At 31.8% G+C, this 15,821-nt stretch overlaps 1 protein-coding gene across 1 annotated transcript; it reads right to left on the bottom strand.

Annotated features, from left to right (window-relative positions):
- Positions 1-211: 211 nt before the first annotated feature.
- Positions 212-13,208, bottom strand: LOC139502921 (neural cell adhesion molecule 1-like). Its single transcript, XM_071292589.1, has 8 exons — positions 12,870-13,208; positions 9,929-10,216; positions 7,599-7,889; positions 6,324-6,611; positions 5,399-5,713; positions 2,863-2,976; positions 1,558-1,606; positions 212-643 (listed from the first exon to the last, which is right to left on the bottom strand). Exons 1-8 carry the CDS (start codon positions 12,922-12,924, stop codon positions 469-471), a joined length of 1,575 nt encoding a protein of 524 aa, XP_071148690.1. The 5' UTR covers positions 12,925-13,208; the 3' UTR covers positions 212-468.
- Positions 13,209-15,821: the final 2,613 nt, after the last annotated feature.

Genomic DNA, 15,821 nt, shown 5'->3' with positions numbered 1-15,821 from the left:
CCAAAAACGAACTCCTTGGAAAATTAAAAAAAAAGTCCATTATAAAATGGCAAAATATAAAGCTCAACACATCAAATGAATGGAAACCAACTGTCTTTTCCTTGGTAAAAGTATTTCATTATGTAGAAAGTAGTGGATAAAACCTATGTTTATAGCTAGCTGAACATCTCGCTTGTATGACAGTCACATAAAATTTAAAGATTAACCACAGTGTGTGCACAAAAAATGTTCTTATACTTTAAAGATATTACATTGTATGATGCTTTAGTTCAAACAGAGACTACATTCAATTCAATGTAAATATCTTACGATTTCACACCACATCGGTACCATACGTTTTAAACCATAAAAGTAAAGACACGAAAACCGAGTTCTATTGGGACAAATATCTTTCAGATCCCAGTCAAATTAGAAGTAAGCATTAATATGTCACTGGTCGGTCTTAAACAATTATCAAAGTACTTTTTTTTAAACATCGATTTCATCATAATTAGAGCTCATGTATCTCGATTTTTCCGATCCCTTATTTACAGTATCTTGAGAAAAATCCAGTTCATATTGTTCATTTGTAACCTGTAAGTAACCGGTTTCTGGGATGGCATATTCATTCTGTGTATTGTCCAAAGCTGGAGCGGTATGATATCTGCAATGTATTACATTTTTTGTAAAAAAAAAACAATAAAAAAATAAGGAATTCGACCAAGAAAACACAAAATAAATTGGCACTCACTACTTTCCGATATCGTCAATTAAACTGTAAAACCTGATAAAAATCGTTTTGAGTTAGTATAATTTTAACTGTTTGAAGTGTACCGAAAAATATTATCATGTTATTTTTTTTTTAGAGTATCTCTGTGTTTTTAAGTTTTTATCACAAAATTATAGATAAAAAACTGATTTTGCTAGACAAAAAACATTTTCAAAATTGTAGTTTGGTTATTAATTAAGTTAAATAGGGTCATGTCATTTTCCTTGTTTGCCAAACTGGGTATTTCTTTAACTTTACAACACAGAAAAGTGTAAATAGGTTTACTACTAGTTATCCTTTTTTCGATTATCAGCTTCATTTAAAATACAAAATCCTAACATTTTTCTAAGGAAGAACGAAATGTATTTAACATGTTTAACACACCGACCGCTCCTCACATTTCAGTGGATCGAATACTAATATATAATTTCAAATAATAGCCGTTTGCGACATTTTTTTCATATTTTTCGTACATTGTCTTGCTTAACTTAATTTGTTTTTCGTCTGTTTTTCATAATCGATTACTGATATTTGAACGTTGATAAACTACTATCGCCTTTATTTATACTCTCACAAAAATACAATTTTGATATACAACAACAAACCACAACCACTAAATTATATGCTCTTAACGAATGCCATGCACCTACAGAATAAAGCGGGATTAGTGAAGTTTAGCATCCTACTAAATAACACTAATGAAGTAATGCGGGATTTGCAAGCGATATCTTTATGACAATTACAATATATGAAACAAAATTAACAAAGTCATGTTTATAGCAGAAATAAAACTAAATATTATTACTCACATTGGAATGGTCGGACATCTTTCATGTGGACCAATTATATGTATTACGTCTGAAATAAGACATACATGTAGTAATGTAGTTACATTTATATGGTCATTTTTATAAATTTGCTGTTGAATCATTCGAAATACTAAGGATTTTCTCATCCCAGGCATAGATTACCATAGCCGTATTTGGCACAACATTTTTGAAATTTTGGGTCCTCACTGATTTTCAACTGTATACTTGTTTTGCTTTTTAACTATCCCAGCTTGACTGGTGAGTCTTATGTAGACGAAACGCGCGTCTGGCTTATCAAATTATAAGCCTGGTACCTTAGATAACTAGTTACATGAATACTGATGACCATTGAAAGAACACGATTTGCATGATATTCCACTTTTGTAACACAAATGTTATGCATGTTAAGAAACTTTTTTTTAAAACAATAATAAAGCATGGCATCTATATTTTAATAGTAGTCAATCTTTAATTCCATTGTTTATTCTTAATTGACCGATGACTGTTTTCATTTGAATACCTCTTTCGTTGTCAAAAATCCAACATACAATACTAGACAAAAAAATCATTAGATTACGAAAAGAGTGTACCAAAGGATATCTAAAATAACATTTATCCATATGACACGTTTATTGTTTAGAAAAAAATGTTATAATACAATAAACAGCAATGGTATTGACTCATTGAAAGTAAATATTAATAATATATTCGATAGATTTTGTAAACCTTCATCGCTTTTCGGGTTAACTGTCACCAGGAACACTGAATAGCTATATAGAAATATTAAGAGCTATATAAAAAGAGGGACCCTAACAGGAATAGGCAACATCAGCTAAGGTCAACAATGCCTGAGGGATTTGGAACCTTCGTTTTTGATTAAAGTAGTACCTAACACTACAGGGAGATAACTCTGTAAAATCAGATAAAAGTTTTAATTCCGTTGTGTTGTTAAGGGAATATTAAGCTTTTCAATGATCAAAATAAGCGTTTTGCATACTGCTATATAACCAGTGTAATTTTTCTGATAATACGTTTGGTTCAAATTTTTTGAAATTTTTATAATTTTGTAAAAGAGTCAAAGTAAATACTTTGTCAAAATTTTAAGAAAATTAAACGAACCAAATTAATTTTAGTTAAAGCGTTATGTACTACCCTAATTACTTCATCAACAGGGAATTTTCTAAGACTACATGTATATCATAAATCATACCAGTACCAATCACTGACTACTGGTCTTAAGTACATGCAGTACAATGAGACAGTCTACTAGTAACTAAGAAAATATAAATAGTATAACATACATACTTTTACGTCGTATCCCTTTTGACATGATTACTGTTCCAGCTGTACTCAAAATAAATATTCCAATGGCAATAATACAAAACATCACTGTACGTAAATCGTAATAACCTGTCATATCTACACAAAGAATCATAATGCATTGTACTAATGAAAATGAAATCAACAAACATAAATAAAACAAATTAAATGAAATTTGAAAAATCAGTAAAATAGAACCGTAAAACAAAATTCATGTATCTGAATAAGATCACATACATTTAGGTTCGCAAAGCTGATGCAGGTGTCGCATGACAATATATGTATTTCATGTGTGTTTTTTAAATAGAATTAAACTGTATAGTAAGTAGAGTAGCTTTAAATGATAGATTCAGTTTATAATTCAGAGTTTTATGTATAATTCAATATTTTCATTTTTATATGCATATGACTTTGTATGACTGATTTTTTGAGAACTTATTTGGTAATATCCATTTGATATATGATATACAAAAAGCGTGCACATCACTGGAATATATTGAGTATTCAGTAACAATGTGTCATCGTCGGGCTAATTTGCTATTTTGACCTCTTCGATAAGCGAATCCTAAATTTAATCAGTATTGCATTGAATTGAGGTTGTCTTCAACAACAGCATGTATGCTTTGAATAAAATTCTAGATATACTGGATTTTATTTCATACATTTGGCCCGAGAACACAGTTATTTCGTAGTGCATTTCTTTTAGACAATATATTCAAATTAAAAAATCGCACCTGCTCTTTCTTAAAAAGATTTTTACAGTGTAGTGTACTACCAGTGAGACAAATAATATCAAAATTATAAAAACTTCTACCAGCTCTAACTTAAAATATTGACAATTCTGTGTTAAGGGAGTGTAAAATTCAGTTTGACAGCTTCAGACTTGAAAAAATTTTACCTTTTTACACTGGACCAAATCACTACTTAACATAAAGATTCAGCACACAATTTTTTTAAACATGTAATTACATCCCCCTACTTAATAGTTCATGCATTTAATATCAAGAAATAAATTGGGAAAGTGTTTCAAATAAAACATGCAAGTTATACACTGTTACACTAGGGACTATATTCGTAGACAACGAAAACCAAAGGACGATAACTGTGTCCTTGGACCATTTATGCACGTACGCAGTAAACAATAAATGATGTTCGCTACTTTGTTTCAAAATAATAAGCTTTTTAAAAGACTGGAACAATTATAAAATGATAGTTTATAAATATAGAAACCAAAAACGCAAAAAAATGAAGGGTATATGTGCTTATTTCCGAGACATAAGCCATTGAAAGTTTGTCGGGAAATACTTATCTCTAAACTTTTTCTAAAGTTTAACATTGACCATGTTGACACCCTTTTCTTTATAAAAAATGTTAAGAAATAACAAGGATTTTATAGCATTTTCAGATATAGATTGTTAAACTATATGTAATAAATCATGAAAAGAAAATTAGGGGTTAGTGTGGGAATAAACTCATCATAGATACCCAGGACTAAATTTTGTATATACACCAGACGCGCGTTTCGTCTACAAAAGACTCATCAATGACGCTCGAATCCAAAAAGGTTGAAAAGGCCAAATAAAGTACGAAGTTGAAGAGCATAGAGTACCAAAAGTCATAAAAGTGTTGCCAAATCCAGCTAAGGTAATCTATGCCTGAGGTAGAAAAGCCTTAGGTAGCACTCCACAGTTAGTTGTGTAGTTTCGCATTTTGGCCCCTGTGGATTTTTCAAATATGAGAGCTAGTGTGCAATAAAATTCATTTTTGGACAGTTGAGTATTTAAATAGCCTTTGTATTGGATTTATATGAACATCAATGGTATGTAATGTATGTAATATAGGCTTTTATCTGTATGACAGTCCGTATTTGCATGTCCATACCCTACATTGGCCCGGCAATTATTGTTGTTTTTTTCCAACTTTTTATCGCACGAACTTTGTGATTGGATTTTACTAAAAAAAATGAGGCGAAGAACACCCATTTTTCATTTGATCATTAGGAAGATTAATGTAAACAGTTTTTAAAAAGGTATCACTCAAAGGCATTGAAATTCTAGTTTGATCCAAATTTTGGAGGGATATGTGACATGTTCACCCCCTTTTTGCAATATTTTATGGTAAATGAATGCAGAATGTTGCCATGGATACATATAAAAGGAATTAATTTTCACCCTTTTAACTTTTGAAACTCAAATCTTTGGAAGATACTGATTACATACATATGCACATGTACAATACAAACAGTTAGGTTAATGTATTAGACATCCAGGAATAGGAGATGATAAAACATTTTGTGGCTCATTTTTAATCTTATTTTCTAACTGTGGAGTGCTACCTTAGTATTTCAAAAATTCTAAATTTTGTGAACAGTTAATTTATAAATATAACCATATCAATGATAATAATATTTTAATGACACTGCATTGATAAAACCTGAGGATTCCAATTATCTGGCAAAATTCAAAAACAAGAGTAGCGAACATCCTTAATAGCTTAATATCGGTAATACTACATATCTTACCTTGTGAACCTAATTTATTTACTTCAAAGAAGAGTCTTGATTCACCAAATGGATTTTGGAGAAGTAAAACGTATATCCCAACTAAAGATGATCTGATTGACAAATTAGCAGTATACCCATCACATGCAATGCTTGTATTATAAAGAATGAGTTCAATGGTGTTTCTTTCTAGCGTTTGGAACCGGTCTGTGGAATTGGTCAGTGTCTGGTTAGAATGTTCCCAAGTGAGCAATGTCTCATCAGGAGAGTAAAATGTCGCAGAAAGTGTTGTAAGTTGTTCCCGAATAACATCCGACGAGATTATCATTGGGGAAGCTCAAATGAAAAGCAAAAACAATGTATATAATATAGTTACCATGAAACAGAAACAGGTTGTTCACTATTTTAATAAGCGGGTGAGCTAAGAAGTTGGAATATTCACCACAATCTTATTTTTAATAATTGCTTTTACCATTGGTGACTTCGAGTTCGTGTTTTGCATTATTTCTGGCATTTATTGCATGAACTTTTAAGAAGTTTTTTTTTAAAGAGAGGTTTCCCACCAAACACGTTTTCTGTATTTTTTTTAGGTATAAGATACATTTATAAATAGGTCATGGTGACTGCCTTTGGCTTGAAACACTGTTCTTAACCGGTGAGCATTCGTCCTCAATCATTGATTTGAATGATAACTTCAATCAAAATATGAAGCAGTTTTCATGACCATATCCCTCTTTAGTTATCTATAATCTGTTTTGGTTTATATGCTAACACGGTAAAAAAAAGTTTGACATTTGGGAGAAACAGATGATTAGTGTTGTTCAAAATAGGTTTCATCCGTCCGATACTTTACACCGGATTTACACGTCCAAATTTTTATGCATTGTAGTACTTTACACCTAAATGTATTAATATAGCGTTTAAATAAAAAATATTGAAGACCTACCATTAACGACAAGAACAATAGTTTTATTCGCAATTAAAGCTGTATCTCCATATTTGTTCCATGCTACACATATGTATTCTCCGGCATTCTGGTAACTACATGTGTCAACCTCTAAAATTGAATTTATTTCTTGCACGGATCCGTTTAAACTGCGTATGAATGTCCCATTGAAATAGTGTATCCATGGGTTAAACCCGTATACAGGGAGTCCTGTATTAATAGTACACGTCAATTTAACCGATGAGTTGTTGCATGTAACTGTTTCTTCGGACTGTATAATCGGTGGACCTAAAACAAACTTCTTGATAAAATAAAGAACATTGAAATACATCCGTAACAGGTTTTGAAAGACCTGAAAATGTAAATACTATGTGGATGAAAACATATGTCTTGCATACGCCTTAAACAGCATGTGCCAAGTATGTTGTTCAGCGGTAAAGGTAGATAATTATTCATGATTTGAAATATACTTTTATACTTGTCAAATAAAGGCAACAGTAGTATACCGCTGTTCAAAACTCATAAATCCAGGGACAAAAAACAAAATCGGGGTAACAAACTAAAACCGAGGGAAACGCAGATATGCCTCATTTGTAAAACCAGGAAGAGTGCATCATCAAAGGGTTAAAGAAATTAAATACACAGAATAAGTCAAATGTCTGTCCAGTATCCTAGTAAAAATAATAGTGCAACTCGAAAAGCATTATTACTATTGGAAATAACAATATATGATAAACGAAAGGCAAAACACACCCAGGACATACATATTCTATCAATGTATAAAATCAGTGTGTGTCTTCAATAAAAAAAAAATCCCCTGAATATCAAATTGAATTTCTAGAATACACCAAACTGATCTTCAGGACTGAATGGTCAACACTGACTTGTTTTTGACTGTTCCCCATGTCTTTTTACGACATATTGTACCATTGTAGTGGGCATATATTCTATAGCTTCGTCTTATAAAACTTGTCACTGATTGCATACCCAACACGAGCAACACGACGGGTGTCACTAGAGAACCAGGTATGCCGACCCTTCCAGAACACCACTGATCCATTTTATTTTAATAAAGGTTTTCTGTATAGTGGTCTGAAGAATAGTGTTTGCCTTTTTGTATGTTTTTTCCTTATTGGCCATGATTTTGGTTTTTTTTTCCATTGTACTAACCTGAAGCCGTTGAGACATATACCATGCATAATGACGAGACAAAATTTATACAATTCTTATGTCAAAGTAACTTTTTAACTTCCATATATGTTTATCTTTACGTACCATACACAATCAACGAAACAGTTTTATTCGCAAAGGTTGTGTTGCCTTGATATCTGTTATAGGCTTCACATGTATAATCCCCAGTATCATCATGACTGCAGGAATTGAATTGCAAAATTGACTTTGTATGTACCATTTCCCCTTCTAAATGTCGAATTAATGTGCCATGTCTGGAATGTTGCCAATTGTTGAACCCGAATAAAGGGAATCCGGTGTCAATTACGCAATACAAAGTAACTGCAGAGGAGCTTTCACATCTTGTTTCCTTGCTAATGTCAATGATTGGTTTTCCTTTAAATAGCAAACATCAAGAATTAAGTTTCACAAAACATTATTTTCTTGGTATTGATTATGATTAGTAAAGACTTTATGTATAACACTCAATAATCATCTCTGAATTGTCATACTGTATGCACAACACATACTTTGTTGTACATTTCGCCTCGATTTATTACAACAAAATATAATATTTGATTATTACCCCTGTTCCATTTTAAAAGACATGATTGCAAATATGTTTACTAGTGATAAGTGATCATGAAACTAATATAACAAAAGACAATATAAAGCTCGCCTTCTTAACCGATTGTATAACATTTTTACTATAATAATGTTATATCAATATAATCTGAAGGTCGGGAAATGGTCTTAAATTTATTTTTGTCCATCTTATGAGTTAAGCCTTTTTCAACTGATTTTTATAGTTCGTTCTTATGTTGTACTGTTATACCACTGTCCCAGGTTAGGGGAGGGTTGGGATCCCGCTAACATGTTTAACCCCGCCACATTATTTATGTATGTACCTGTCCCAAGTCAGAAGCCTGTAATTCAGTGGTTGTCGTTTGTTTCTATGTGTTACATGTTTGTTTTTCGTTCATTTTTTATATATAAATAAGGCTGTTAGTTTTCTCGTTTGAATTGTTTCACATTGTCATATCGGGGCCTTTATAGCTGAATATGCGGTATGGGCTTAAATTATTGTTGAAGGCCGTACGATGAACTATAGTCGTCAATGTCTGTGTCATTTTGGTCTCTTGTAGACAGTTGTCTCATTGGCAATCATACCACATTTTTTTTTTTATATTAAATTGATGACCGTTCTTTTCATCCAACGAAAAGGATTTTGACAAATACTGTTACATGTATAAAGAAAAGATATCCGACTTAACATCTGACATCAAATGATTGATTGACAACAACTTGATAGACTGACGCATATGTTTTGTTATATTTTTCATTAAGTGGTCAATGTCGGGGAAACATTTGATGACAATTACTTGAACACAATGAGTTTTTTTTGAAACATCAAAATTAAAAAAAAAATCATATGTATCAATCCATTAAAGAAAGAGCAAACCATATTGTAACAAAATCAATCTTTGGTACATATGTTTTAGAGACCTCAGGCTATTGAAAACAAATAGTAAAGGGTATCAGTGTATCTTGTTATCTTAAATTTTAGATTAGCAATTTAATTTTAGATTACATATCTATCTTAGGTATCTTAGGGAATTCAAAATATTTTGTTTTAATTGAAAGGTGTTTCTGTTGCTGCTTTTTTTTAATCAACCATCATTACATTGGTTATGCGTAGTTCACTTTTTATAGAACATGCATATTTCTTTCATTTAAATACATGAAGTATATTTATTTCATTTATATTGTTTAATTTTATCATTCTGGTAGTGTACAGAAATGTGACGAAAGATAACAGAGGAACAGTCAAACTCATAGAAAAAATAGAAATAAAGTGACAACGCCATGGCTAAAAATAAAAAGACAAACAGACAAATAAGAGTACAGAAGACAAAGCATCAAAATTAAAGACTAAGCAATACGAACCCCACCAAAATCTGAGGGTGATTGTCGTGTTGCTTATGTTATTACAAATCCGTTAAATAGTGTAATTCGGTAAGTCACAATCGTGAAAAGGGAAGGGAACATATCCGATATCATCTGTGAAACTGTTATTCCATAACGGTCAACCAACTCGTAATGGCGTCCGTACAATTTACGAAGAGATGATTTCAACTTCACCATTTGGAACTCTTGATTTAAGTGGTTTTTTTTTTGTGTGCAGCAATCCTCGATCAAGGAAATCATGATAGGAAAAACAAGCAATTTTGTGATCGTGTCTTTTAATATGGCTATTTGATTTGATTTTGTTGTAATAGTGAATGTTGAACTACGGTTTTCTATCAATATGCGAGAATTATCATTATAACCATTATCTATTGCTGAGTATATGGTATAAATAACAATGAATAACACATTTCATTTTTTTTTAAACTTGGTACAATTAATAGATTTATTTATGAATATATACTTACTACTGATGGCAAGTGAAATATCAAAATTTCCCATAATTCCGTCTACATTTATACTACATCTACAGGTTTTGCCATCATGTACCACGTGTACATTGCGCATAATAACAGAGTAATATTTTGTTGAATTAAACATAGAAACTCTTCTGCTTTTAGGTTCTACCTTGCCAAGACATTCCCATTCGAAAGTAATTTGCGTCGACAAAGTTTCCACCATGCAGGTAAATACAACATTGCTGCCTGATCGAAATGGTATCTCAGGCTTGGTAGTAATTGTAGGACCTAGGAAGTCTAAAACGATGACGTGTAATTTAAGTAAAACATTACTACAAACATATTCTAGTAATGCTATAAAAAGTTTAACTTTACAAGTTATGAAATGACGACATACTGGATGTCAATATTTCAGTACGAAGACAAATGAGTTAGATTTCGATTGGTTCAATTGACTTTCCTATTGTCGCCATGACTGCGGTTTTTATGTTAAAAACAGGAAATTTCTATTTTCAAGTATCTTCATGTCCTCTTTTTGCTGTAAGAATTCATAGGTCATGTGAAAATTTAGTTTTATCAATATATGTATACAAGAATGCAATTAATCTTTAATGGTTGTCTATTTGAAGCCAATAACCTGATTGTATAGGTCAAACTCTTTCTGTTGTATTGTATTTTGAATTTTAATCAAAACGGGCACCCTCTTATGATTATTTTTTTTATTTAATTCAAGGATGACTTATGTACAAGAATTTTCGCCATTTGTAAAAAAATTTATTATGACTTCGTGAATTCTCAACCTTTAAATGTTACGTCTTTATGCCATCAGAAAAATGGTGCAGGTATAATCTAGGTTAGTGGTCAGATGATTTATCTGATAAAAATGGATTTGCGTTGATTGCTCCAAGTCGTTCTACGATCAAAGTAACCAGATTTTGTGAGAAAAAAAATTCAGACAAAGAAGGATCGTGGATTGGCTCTTTGTGTCAGAAGATAAGATTTCTTGATTGACAACATATTTGTTCCGTTCGGAGGACGAGTTTTTCAACAGACTGTCGGCATACCAATGGGAACAAACTGTGCCCCTCTACTTGCTGACTTGTTTCTTTATTATTATGAGGCTGACTTCATGCAGGAACTTCTTAGGAAGAAAGATAAGAAGTTAGCAATATCCTTTAACTCTACTTTCCGCTATATAGATGACGTTCTTTCACTAAACAATTCAAAATTTGGTGACTATGTGGAACGCATCTATCCCATCGAATTGGAGATAAAGGATACTACAGATACAGTTAAGTCAGCTTCATATCTTGACTTACATCTAGAAATTGACAATGAGGGTCGGTTGAAGACAAAACTTTACGACAAAAGAGATGATTTCAGCTTTCCAATTGTGAACTTTCCATTTCTAAGTAGCAACATTCCAGCAGCACCTGCATACGGGGTATATATCTCTCAATTGATACGATATTCCCGTGCTTGCATTTCCTATCATGATTTTCTTGATAGAGGGTTACTGCTCACAAGGAAGCTATTAAATCAAGAGTTCCAAATGGTGAAGTTGAAATCATCCCTTCGTAAATTTTACGGACGCCATCACGAGTTGGTTGACCGTTATGGAATAACCATTTCACAAATGATATCGGATATGTTCCTCACGTCGTAACTACAATCCCCTTCCCTTTCATGAATTTGACCTACCGAATTAGACTATTTACCGGATTTGTAATCACATAAGCAACACGACGGGTGCCGCATGTGGAGCAGGATCTGCTTACCCTTCCGGAGCACCTGAGATCACCCCTAGTTTTTGGTGGGGTTCGTGTTGTTTATTCTTTAGTTTTCTATGTTGTGTCATGTGTACTATTGTTTTTCTGTTTGTCTTTTTCATTTTTAGCCATGGCGTTGTCAGTTTGTTTTAGATTTATGAGTTTGACTGTCCCTTTGGTATCTTTCGTCCCTCTTTTATGCATCCGAGCTTTTTATATTGCCATTTGTTAAGGGCTTTTCTGTTGGAATTTACCTTGGAATTCAGTATTTTTGTTTTTACTACGAACATGATTTTGAAAAACGTCTTTGTATCATCATGTTAATGCATTGGACCAATAGTTTGTTAAAACATGGATCTTAGAACTGAAATCTTTGATAACAAAAGGATCTGCTGATGTCTTAATGACAGACCAGCGTTCATGATGTATGTGCCCTTTAAATGCATACACAAGGCTGTTACGTTTTGAATGATGATTTCGGTTATTTCTTTTTAAATTTAAACCAAAATTTAAATCAACCTTTTTTCGATAATCCTATAATTTGAAAAGAACTCATATGGTGTAGTTAAATTTATAACTGGTATGGATTTATTGCCTCCGTTCTTCACATCGTCCGTTATCTTCTTTTTTAATAGTTTTTACATTAATTGTTATATGAAATCCTACTTGAACGGAATAGAACTAAAAATTGAATTGTTGAACGATTCGGTATTTTTAACCCTATATACAAATAGCTTAAACTACAGAGGATTGAATCACTATCCATGCTTTTTCCTCTTTGGATTTGTATGTTTCAAATTAAGTAAGTTGTACATATATTATAAATTGCTTCTGAAAACGATTATGACGATGACTGAAGATACTTTGCCAAAGATAAATGAAGATAGATAACAGTTATTGGTCAATGCGACAAGAACATTTAAACGTTCCTTATTTGTGAGAGTCATATGAGTATGCAGCTAGATTGAATTATTAATGGTGATGGTTTGGGAATTATGTTATATTCAAATGCTTAGAAGTTGATAGAGAAATACAATGTCACTATTCTTTTCAAAGAAAAATGTTTAGTTTTTCGATATACTTTTTTTAATGTTTTTTTTCTGTCCAAATAGATATCCTTCTTTATTACTTTCTAACTTTGATTTACACTCTAAACGAATCTTACACAAAACACTGCTTACCGATAATGTTAACGCTAATGCTGTCTGAAACGGATCCATATGCATTAAATGTCATCAAACATTTGAAATTCACCACACCAACATCTTGAACGACATTGTATGTATAACTGTACCATAATCCACGACTTGAGCAGACACATACATCAGGAGTGCATTTTGTTACTCGATCACCGTAAAAACACTCCCCATCCAATAAAATAATCGTAGTATATGATTTTCCATCTATGTGAATACTTGCTTGATTTGCAATAGGTATGTTGTATGAGGAACAGTTTAGTTTTAAATTACCCAAACGTTTAACTTTTGCATTCCCAGAGAGTTTGACAAAACCTTGTGCTGTGAAACCTTAAAAGAAAAAAAACCTACTGACAAATGCAAATAACTAAATTGGAAAGTATAAAACGAATAGTGCTAATTATTGAATTGTGTGATACTTCCCCTTTTCTTGTCCTCTACATGAGTATTTTTTTTTCAAATGTAAAGCATTTTAGTCAGTCACACGTTTTTATATGTTTTTTGATACGTTCAGGTATTTCACATCCAATTTTTTATGGAAATATTCTTTATAAAGCACAAAAATGTCAGTATTCACGTCAGAAACTAACAAAACCTTTAAATAGACTAAAGGATATAGTTACGATACTGTTGTCAGGTCATTAAAGATTGCATATTTTGGCATCAATATTAATTCACTTTTTGGGTTTTTGCATCGAAACTAAACACATTATTTTATTCAAAAACCAGTTGATGGCATGACACGGGTTATGTTCTTTTCATATATGTTATGATGGTATGATACTAAACTAAAGGATTGTGCCTGATATTCATATGATAAAATCATATTCTTTCAATCAGTTTAATTGAAGTTTAATTGAAGTCTTGAGCTGGCATGTCAGTTAACTGCTAGTATTCTGTTGTTATATTTATGTATTATTGTCATTTTGTTTATTTTCTATGGTTTCATCTTCTGATATCAGACTCGGATTTCTCTTGAACTGTATTTTAAATGGGCGTATTGTTATGCGTATACTTTTCTACATTGGCTAGAGGTATAGGGGGAAGGTTGAGATCTCATAAACATGTTTAACCCCGCCGCATTTTTGTCAGGAGCCTCTGGCCTTTGTAAGTCTTGTATTTTTTTAATTTTAGTTTCTTGTGTACAATTTGGAAATTAGTATGGCGTTCATTATCACTGAACTAGTATATATGTGTTAAAGGACCAGCTGAAGGACGCCTCCGGGTGAGGAATTTCTCGTTACATTGAAGACCTGTCGGTGACCTTCTGCTGTTGTTTTTTCTACGGCCGGGTTGCTGTCTCTTTGACACATTCCCTATTTCCATTCTCAATTTTATTTGACATTTAGAAGCTGTTATTTGTAATTTGGAAAGAAAAGACTACATTATCAATGCTATCTGATTAACGGTTTTTTTACAGAAAAAGAATAGTCTTGGAACGTCAAAGTTATGAAGTGTTCTCTCTCAAATTGTACGTTTTATATATTTGTGATGTGTATTTCATATTTGAGAGTATCTCAATGTATTTAACTTGTTAAACCTTTGACCTTTTATGTATTTAAATTGATTTTTACATTGATACCTATGGATTATCGGATTTCTCGAGTCAAGAAATTATCAAATATTTCGGTGATGACTCTTAAATTTACATTATAACTATCAAGATTGGAAAAATCCGATAATCCACTGGTAACTATGAAAACATTTGTTTATTTTATGACTAAAACAATAAATCTTCATTCTTTGTTAAACGAGTTCTTTTCACATTTAACAAAGTTGTCAATTTCATTAGGACCTTTTTTGATTCATCCAGTAAGCTAATAAAGTTGACGATCCTTCGACTCAACTAACCATCTTATTAGATCACCGATTACCACATTTTTATTCAATTTGTTTATACAATGAGTTCAGCAAGGGTTAAATTGCCATAGAATAGAGAGAAAAAAATATATAGATCTACAGATAACCACTTACATCTTTCAATTTGTAAAGTCATAAACATCCCCAGTGGGGAAAGGGGGGGGGCTTATTTCGTGGAAAAGATGCTGTTGTATTGTTGGTTGTTTGTCCTCTAAGCTTAGTATTCAATAACATTGGGTTTGTTTGTATTGTTGTGTGTTTATTTGTCATTCTTCTCTCTAATTATATCAATGTGATGTTTGATATAATAGAAGATATATATCTTACTTGTTTGTATTGTAATTTAATTAAAAAAAGGTATGATACAATATTTATTAGATCATAATTTTCATATGAATATATAGGTTTGATGCAAATTGGTAGTATAATAAGAACATGAGTGCTGTTATCCTCCCAGTTTAGGTAACAGATGATGTAGTTTTTTTTTTATTTCTTACTCTCGTATGACAGTGGTTTTTTTAAATTATTGTATCTTATAGTATGTCAAATGTTACCTGTACTTACATGACAGCAATGCATTAACCAACAACAAAGAGAGGAGTTTTCCCATATTTACAGTTCATATGCATTTAATGTTTAATTCACTTTTCTAAATTAATGTTTCCTTGTGAATAAAGCAATTATTTTATTTAAACATTATTTCCTGTCATGATTTTTTGAAATTGTAATTGATTACATTGAATTATACGTTTGCACTTCCTGAAATGATTACTCGTGCAATTTTGGGTCACGTCAATTTAACATGTTAGTATTTCATAAAATCGTGTTTCAACATGATCTCTGTGGTCAAATATTCCTTTAAAAAAATGATTTTCAAAACTTGTGGTTAAGCAACATTAGCTAAGACGTGAACTCTGATAAGATAATAACAACAAAACAAAACAGCTGTGTATTTGATCGACATGTGCTGGGAATTGTATGAGTACGATTACTAGGTGCTGACATCTTTTAACCATGTAATAAAATTATAGACTTTATAATTAAGCGGGACGTAAAATTCATATGTGAAAGAGTTTT

This window comes from Mytilus edulis, chromosome 14 (assembly GCF_963676685.1).
Source record: "Mytilus edulis chromosome 14, xbMytEdul2.2, whole genome shotgun sequence".
Classification (NCBI taxonomy): domain Eukaryota; kingdom Metazoa; phylum Mollusca; class Bivalvia; order Mytilida; family Mytilidae; genus Mytilus; species Mytilus edulis.
This window is presented reverse-complemented; position numbering and strand designations above follow the sequence as displayed.

Coding starts and splice junctions, on each gene's coding strand:
- LOC139502921 (XM_071292589.1), bottom strand. CDS start 12,924: ATGACATTTAATGCATATGGATCCGTTTCAGACAGCATTAGCGTTAAC. Junction 10,217..12,869: donor CATTAGCGTTAACATTATCG/GTAAGCAGTGTT, acceptor TCATCGTTTTAG/ACTTCCTAGGTCCTACAATT. Junction 2,977..5,398: donor AAATAAATTAGGTTCACAAG/GTAAGATATGTA, acceptor TTCTTTGTGTAG/ATATGACAGGTTATTACGAT.